This window comes from Crassostrea angulata, chromosome 4, assembly GCF_025612915.1.
Source record: "Crassostrea angulata isolate pt1a10 chromosome 4, ASM2561291v2, whole genome shotgun sequence".
NCBI lineage: Eukaryota > Metazoa > Mollusca > Bivalvia > Ostreida > Ostreidae > Magallana > Magallana angulata.
Window position 1 is genome coordinate 13,326,727 of NC_069114.1, and position 9,170 is coordinate 13,335,896.

The 9,170-nt window shown below is 32.1% G+C and overlaps 1 protein-coding gene across 1 annotated transcript; it reads right to left on the bottom strand.

The window, feature by feature from the left end:
* Positions 1–777: 777 nt before the first annotated feature.
* Positions 778–4,991, bottom strand: LOC128180427 (stAR-related lipid transfer protein 7, mitochondrial-like). Its single transcript, XM_052848538.1, has 8 exons — positions 4,489–4,991; positions 4,137–4,300; positions 3,710–3,759; positions 3,474–3,584; positions 3,221–3,265; positions 2,817–2,954; positions 2,453–2,537; positions 778–2,072 (listed from the first exon to the last, which is right to left on the bottom strand). Exons 1-8 carry the CDS (start codon positions 4,881–4,883, stop codon positions 1,948–1,950), a joined length of 1,113 nt encoding a protein of 370 aa, XP_052704498.1. The 5' UTR covers positions 4,884–4,991; the 3' UTR covers positions 778–1,947.
* Between the last annotated feature and the right edge of the window lie 4,179 nt (positions 4,992–9,170).

A 9,170-nucleotide genomic window follows, 5' to 3' on the forward strand; every position in this document is an offset into this window, starting at 1 on the left:
GAAGCTGGGTGTAAATAAAATACGACATCACAAAATAATGCAACGTTCAATGAAGTAAATGAATAACTCATTTATCATTTCTTAATATTCTATTGGTACATGTATGAATAAATGATTTTCAGCACAATTTTAATTATTATTGATTGATTTTCAGTTTGCAAAGCACTGTTAAAACAATATAATTTTAAAATTTGTATAACATAGGAAATAACTTCGTTATCCAGGTCCAATCAAGGGTGTATGTGGATTAACCCTGGGTTGTATTCCGTAAATCCCCGTACACCCTTGGTCAGATCTGGATAACTAATTTTGTTCGCAGGGGACAAATGTTTGTGGGTGAACCTTGCCCACAAATTTACATACTTGCGAACGTATATATATAAATATATACAAGAATTTGTTTAACACCATTTTTTATTAAAATCATCCCAAGTTTTCTACCAAATGAATAAAATTAAGTCCCAACCAACCAGGAACACTTTGGCTATACCCATGAACATTGACACCCACAGTACATATAATAATGATTCCACAGTAAATAAACTCTGCAATGAAAACTAACTGTAAACTGGTATTTCTTGAAACCAACATTTTTGGATTTACCAGTGATGAATTGGTTCATTCCCACTACACATGATTTTTAGAGCAGAGCCTATTATTGAAGGCAAAAGTTGGTCAAGTTGCAAAAATATGAGCTCTATAAATGATGTCACATTTACGAGCACATCATTTTATATAACCAGGTCTCTGCGCCAAAAAGATAAAATAAAGCGTAAATTTTCAGTTGATTATTTTTATTTGTCAATGTAAATATATGCTTGAAATCAATGTAAATACATGCTTGACACACTGGACAAAACATAATGAAAACTGCAAAATATTAATGACTAGGGCTGTTCCATTATTAAAAGGGGCAATAAGGAAACAAGTAAATCAATTAATTTATTAATATGAAAAAAATCTTATATTTAACAACTATCAACCTATATTTAACAACTATCAATAAAAATAACAATATTAAAATTGAAATTCTAAACTTCCAAATGATGCATCAATTTTATCTTTTATTTCCTCCAACCCCCCCCCCCCCCCTTTTTTCAGTCCCTGCACCAGGCAAAAAAAAAAGAGGAGTAAATCTGTTTGTCAATTGAGCTGATCATGTTGTTTATAAAATGGATGCTTGGTAACCCATAATATATCTTAAATGAAACAGCCTAACATTGATTTTTACAATGATTATCAAAAACATTTATTTTTTAACATATCAAAAATGCACACACGTTAAAATGATATAGAGCTGCAATTAATAGAGGATGAACATGGTACATTTATAAAACATACATGTATGCAGACATGTAAATAATTAATACAAGTTCAAAACAATTATTTAGTACATTAAACCCCTTTGGAAACAAAAACCCCAAACAAGCAACACTAAAATGTTTTAAAAATTTGGGCATTAAGTATTTCAAAATATCTCCCAACACAAAACCCAAAGACGGCAACTTCTAGGATTTCATTCCCAATACACAAAAAGAATTAGGATAAATCATTTCCTCAAAGACCATACTGCTAATGGATGCCACACTTTTACTACATCATTCCATGGATGTTACATTGTACATAGTTATGAGGGGTTTTTTATCATTATGATATTATATTCATGTTGAATGTGATGTGATTGCTTAGACTTTATGACCATCCACATGATTATGAACATTCTTAAATCCATTTCTCATTTTCTCATCAAATATCTTTTACTACTCAACCCTGAGCAACTGAGATTTACTCTATAAATTCAACAACTGGCTGTATTTTTCATTTTTTCCTTTCATTCAAATGGTAAATATTTGTGAGGAATTTATCAAATTATTCACCAAATGTAAATTTATATGTTACTATAAGTTTATACTGAGAAATCAATGACTTTTAACAGATGTCCATGGTTTACTGGTAATTCGGTATGTAATTCCCAGAGCTGGCTTCACTGGGTGGAGTATAACTTGACTGATATCCCGAGTTCTTCTGTAGTTCCTTGGCTGCTTTGTGAATTTTGTCCACAAAATCAACCCCTGAAATCAAAGAAATCCTCATCATTATGTCTGTAGGCACAAGAAATGGTATAACACAAACCAAAGTTGAAAATAAATTCCTTAGCAAATCTGAATGACAAGACTGTAAATTTGAATTTTTTCCAATTTTAATGGAAAAGCTGGAAGCAAGAAGGCATGTAAGCTATTCCCTGTAGAAGAATGTACCGTATATAAAAAATTTCCTCAGTATTCTTTATGCAATATTTTAACCTGAAAACCAATTAAATTTAGTTTATGAACTTGCATCTGATTTTAAACTCAAAATAAGGGAAAGGAGGGGGTGATCTCACAAACCAGGACATTTTTTTGTTTTGACACTGGTAATAAAGGTATGTCCTACTAGAATCAAATGTACAAACCTATTCTTGTGGCAAAACTGAAGGCAATACCAGAGTACATGAGCTGGGGGTCGTCATGGTAAGTCATAACATACTCCAGGCCATTCTGTGAAAACGAAACAATACAATATTTCTTAAACTGCCAACATATCATTAACAATCCTAATGTTCATGAAATTAATCATTAGCTTTTATTTAAGGAAATTACCCCAAGGCCTTTTATTCCTTAAAACCCCAACCTCCCTTTCCAACATTCTTTTGAAATTTAAAAAAAAATCTTTTATAGTTATTTCTGAAATATATCTTTAAATTTTTAAAGTAAACAAAAATTTGTGGAAGACAACAGTGATACAGATATCTTGGTACACTGGTCTAGCGGTTGTACCTCTGAGAATGTGGTCTTGGGTTTGATGACCATGTAGGAGCAGTAGATATCCACCCGGACCAGGTCGTCCTTGCGGGGACACTCTGGGTGGTTTACTGACCGGGCCATGTACGCCATCACATTTCTTTCTCTGTCGACCTGAGTGATATTTAACACATTTTCAATACTTTGTACTTCAATACTACACAATGAATTGTACAGTGTATTCCTACAAAATTACTCATTTTCATTTTTTTTTAAATAAATCATTTTGTTTACCATGATTACGATATTTTGTCAAATACAGATTTGAACTTCCCTTATAACAAAGCGAAAATTTTGTAACAAAGTCAATGTAAAAGATACTTTTGATACATGTTTTGATTTTGTAATTTGAATACTTTACAGTGCATTGTATATTGTACCTTGAATCTTCTGATGTACAAAAACTCTCGACTGTACCAAGTAGCCTGTAAAATGTCATCAGTAATCAATGTCATCAAGATATGTACGTCATGGAATACACAATGATAAAATCACAATAATTTAAGATCTCCTTTTATAGATTTTAAGTGCAATGAAAATTACCTACATGGGTAACGGGTACAAAAATACATGTATGACCAAAATTAACCATTCCTGTCCACTGTAATTTAAGATAGTTTTCGCAGTACTTACTGGATAGTTTGTTATCCACTGTACAACCTCAGATTTAGACTGTGGGTCTTTGTCAATGACGTCCAGCTTCACAACATAATGGTCCCATTTCTTCCTGTACTCCAAGTCAAGCTTTATATAATACAAGTGATAAAAAAAAATTAAATACCCACTGAAACCATACTAATTATCCAAACAATACTCCTTTACTCTACACATTTTGTTGTTTCTATTAATTAATATTGATAGGTTTTTACCTGTACTTGGTAAAAGGCTGATGGGGACACATCATCATACTTTCCATATACTAAAATAAAAGACTTGAATATGTAAATTGTTTCTGTAACTACTATGTAGATCTATATACATGTATCACTTTTAGATTTACTTTTCTCCACAAAAAATTCATCTATAATTCTCTCTCTTTTAGTCTCTTAAATCTTTATTAATATAGATTCATTTTCAATAGAAACTATCAATGATCAATATATTTTTTGTAATTCTCTCAGTTTTTTTGAAGCTGCATGTACATAAACCTGTAAAGTTTTTAACATCCTAGGATTTGAAGGTAAGTCAAGAAACTTAACCTTGGTCACATACTCACATTGAAAGTGTGTGCATCTCAGATGACCAATATATGTTACTCGAAAATTTGGCTTAAAAAGAAAAGGTACATCTCGTTACCTTTGTATTCATACAGATGAGAATTGGGAAGGGGTCGTCTCCAAATTTTCAGTGATGGTTCATTGACGATAAGTGCCCAGTCTTTCAAACATCCTGTGGCATGAGCCCCTTCAAGCTGGTGGTGACGGCCCATTGCCTGAATCTCCGACATATCATCGATAGCACTGAAATAATAAAAGGTTGTGCGTTTAACACTCCTTTGCAAAAGATGAAAAAATATAACATTACAGCTTAACAGATAATATTTATCAAAGCCCCCTCCTAAGTCAACTTTCTGAAGATTTTACCTTCAGATTGGCCCATAGGTAATGATGAAAGGGAATGACAAATTAACATGCAAGATTTCACAAACCTTGAAATTTCCTGATCTGTAATGATTTCTTCATTCCATGAGAACATTGAGGCAGCAAACAGAGCAGAGAGTCCCATCCCCTTTCTCCTCAAAAACGCATTCTGTAAACTCTGCAAGAATCTGATCAGCGATTTGTGTCCATGTGTATTCTCATACTCGATTGTCCGCCGTATCCTCTGGGCAATCACTCCTTTATACTGGGTTTTCACAGTCTCAGTGAATGTTTTGAAGTTTTCGGTGATGTACTCAATGTATGCACGATACAGAGGATGCGCCCTCAACCTTACTGAGAGATTTGTATACATCTGCGATTTATCTGTCTCTGCTTTGTGACTTATAGATACTAGTCTGTGAGAAAACCTGCGGAAAGCTGCGTAAAGGCCTTCTGGAGCCATGATCTGGACTAGAACAGCGCCTGCTTCAACCCCGTTGTATAAGACTGTTTGAAGGTTATCAAACGGACAAACCCCTTTGACTACGGTCGACCATGCGTACCGGAAGTACAAAAGTCACATGAGTAGCATAATATCCCGAAAAGTTGGAAGACCTAAAACAGATACTGATCTTTTTTCTATGCAGTGTAAAGTTTTCTTTTGAGGTTCTATTTGTATTCATAATATAAAGATTAATATATTATATTATTGTATTTTTAAAAATCCACACCATTGATATTTTAATAATTTTGTAACAATTTGCAGAGGGTATTCTCCAACCATATGGGGGTGGGGGATGGCAGTGGCGGAAAATAGTCAAAATAAAGTTGAATCATGCTCCTTCTGACAAAGAAATTGTATAAATTGCGAGTCTTAATTATTAAATTTTGGAACATTAGACTGAATTCAACGGTATAATATGAAGAAATTCCCATACGTGGGTTCAATTGTATAACGTCCTTTTACATACATGTAGAAAACCCATTTTAGAACGCTATCCTTGGGTTTAAATGTGATCAGTCATCTACCTTTAAGCAATTGGTTATTTAATTTACAGCCAGAAGAAAAAAATAAAAGGAAATGTTTTTTGTATTTCTGCAAACAGAGCTAGGGTGTTGTCAAATTTACAGCGTTTAACTGAAATATTTATCAACACCCAAAAGCTTTATGGTATGCATTTACTTAACAGCAATATTTTTCAAAAGGTATATGCATGGTATTTGTAATGTATAATACGGAAGCGTATTAGTGCCACTTTGTATTTTTTTCTTCTTTAAAATTCAAACTTTGAAGTTGGAATTTCCAACTTTAATCTTGGAATTTCCAACTTTAAAGTTGGAATTCCCAAAGTTGGAATTTCTTTAAAGTTGGAATTTCCAAAGTTGGAATTTCCAACTTTAAAGTTGATTTTTCCAACTTTAATCTTGGAATTTCCAACTTTAAAGTTGATTTTTCCAACTTAAAAGTTGGAATTTCCAACTTTAATCTTGGAATTTCCAACTTTAAAGTTGATTTTTCCAACTTTAATCTTGGAATTTCCAACTTTAAAGTTGATTTTTCCAACTTAAAAGTTGGAATTTCCAACTTTAATCTTGGAATTTCCAACTTTAAAGTTGGAATTTCCAACTTTCATCTTGGAATTTCCAACTTGTAAGTTGGAAATTCCAACTTTAAAGTTGGAAAAATCAACTTTTAAGTTGGAAATTCCAACTTTCAAGTTGGAAATTCCAACTTTCAAGTTGGAAATTCCAAGATTAAAGTTGGAAATTCCAACTTTAAAGTTGGAAAAATCAACTTTAAAGTTGATTTTTATTATATTTATATATATAGATAGATTACAAACATTAAGAAAAGTAATGACATGTATATGTAAACAATAATCTATTCTGCAATTTTCAACAAAGAATTTTCAGTTAACACATACATATACGGTAGTATGTGCATGATAATCTTGAACAATTAATAAATATGTTGAATTGAATCCCAACTTTAAAGTTGGAAATTCAAAGATTAAAGTTGGAAATTCCAACTTTTAAGTTGATTTTTCCAACTTTAAAGTTGGAAATTCCAAGATTAAAGTTGGAAATTCCAACTTTAAAGTTGGAAAAATCAACTTTAAAGTTGGAAAAATCAACTTTAACGTTGGAAATTCCAACTTTAAAGTTGGAAATTCCAAGATTAAAGTTGGAAATTCCAACTTTAAAGTTGGAATTTTGAAAAATAAAAATATATATAGAGTGGCACTAATACGTTTCCGTAGTATAAGGTAATATGCACTGAGTATATTCTTTCTAATCAGTTTGTTCATTAAGCGTTAGCGTATGAAATTAAAGCCATTTCAAATATGTATATTATCAATTACATTCATCTTCAAGTTCATAAAATTAATTATTTTTCTTAATTCTGGAATAACCATTTTAATTAATATATTATCCAAATGAGAGATCCTTATCAAGCAAGTTTATTAATTAAGGTAACGTATGTATATACATATTCAAAAAGTAAGTTAAAATGATTCACTGCATGTTTATCGTTTTTGAAAGTCTCAAGAATTTAAATCGAGCCCTGCACATTTTTTTCTCGATAGTATCGACCCATCTTCGCTTGCAATTGCCTTGTAGAGGAGTAAAGTTAACAGTAAACGTTTGGCTCTTGTAGAAGAGCGGACTGCCGGAATCATAAACTCTTGGCTTTTGTAAAGGAACAAAGTGGATTATAAACCCTTGGACAGCAAAGATGGTATCGATCTATGCAAAATTCAAAGTGCATTGACTTGGTCATAAATCTAACGCATTTTGTTTTTGTTTTTATTGAAGTGTGTTGTAACATATTAAATACCTGCTAATTTTAAGCACTCCTTGCAAAGGCAAATTTAAAAACGTTAAGAGTCATATTCTTTTGTTTGTGACAGATAGGTAAAATATCCCGGCCTGTCATAGATATGAAAATGTGCAGCTCTATATGAAAATAATATATATAACTATTTTTAGGTACATTATAACTATTATAACGTAAAACACTTGCTTCTGAAATAAAGGATGTTGTATACTAGTACATGTACATGGTTTTAATAAATAGACTAAAAGAATAATAAATCGAAAATATGAATAAGTCCAATTGATTATCCCCATCATATTAACGTTTTCAACTGTCTTTGTCTATGATAACATTACGAATCAATTTTGAAGACTATAACCCAATAATTTCCGAGCAGATGAGCGACTCAAAATGGGCGTGTTTTATAGCAAAACCGAAAAACGGCATTGACTGCGCCGCGTAGTATAACTACATAGCATGTGCTACATGAAAAAGAGTGGTTTTAAAATGGTTTTTTTTTTTAAGTGTAAAAATTAGAAATGATTTAAATAAGTAATAAGGAATCATTCTTTGAATATCGTGAGGTGATAATTTCGGTCGGAGCGTGGTCAAATCTATCATAAAATCCTTCGGGCTTTATTGGATTTGACCATGCCCCGACCGAAGTTAACACCTCATAATACCCAAAGAATGATTCCTTATTCCATAAATAAGCAGATGCTGATGACCTGGTGTGAACTCGCTTGTTAACCTTTCATAATGTTAAATTATTCGTAAGTACAACGGGGGTCACTTGACATAGATTTCAGAAAGTGTGTTCGAGGTGACTATAGAGGACAATTATAATAAAATTTTCAAATGTCTTTGTCAGTAATAACACTATGAATCCAATTTGTAACTTAAAAAAATAACTAATTTCATCAATAATAGAAATGACCTACAGTAAAAAAGGACCGCTGACATGTTATGGGAAATTATCCCTAATTTACCTCATAGTATTGTTATTATAATACTAGTATTAAAGTATTAAAATCCAATAAAGCCCAAAGGGCTTTATGATAGATTTGACCACGCTCCGACCGAAATTATCACCTCATAACATTCAAAGAATGATTCCTTATTACTTATACATGTATTTATATTATTTCCAATGTGTACACTTTAATGCAACATTATTTGAAAACCAGTATTTTTTTTATGAAGCACATGCTATGGTATTAATACGCGGCGCAGCAAATACCGTTTTTCGGTTACGTTTTAAGACACCCCTTTTTGTGTCACTCATGTTTGATGAAGTTAATTGGGTTTTATGGTTCAAAATCGATTCCTAATATTTTATCACAGACAAAGACAGTTGAAAATGTAAATTTTAATTAAGGAGTAAATTTCATTAAAGTTCTTGACCAAGAATCTCTCCCAGAAGAGATGTCAGTCAAAAATTGTCAGTCTCGAAGAATCTAGTTGAGGTTAAACAAATTTCGTCACAGAAACACAGTCCAGAATTTTAATCAAAGTACCGAAGAACTGACGGGAGTTGATTTTGATGGATGCTTATTTATTTTAAAATCAATGATATGTTATTTTGCATTACAAGTACGGGTAGTTTCTAATCTGTATTTGAATTATGCACATTTTTATAATATGAATTTTTGGACTTTTTTGACACAAGAATGTTGATAAAACCCCATATGAATCATGTTAAGTAATATTTAAAGATAGAATTAATTCAATAAAACTATGTATCAGTGATAGAAATATTTCTGGAAAATTTATGGATCCAAGCAATATTGAACTCTAGTCTCGTTCAACCAAACGCTCGGCTGTCGCTGTTAATCTCCGACAATTAAGCAAGAGTGACTCTCTGCTTGTCGGAGATTTACGGAGACAGCCGAGCGTCGAGGTGAACGAGACTATATTGAACTCTGGCGTAAG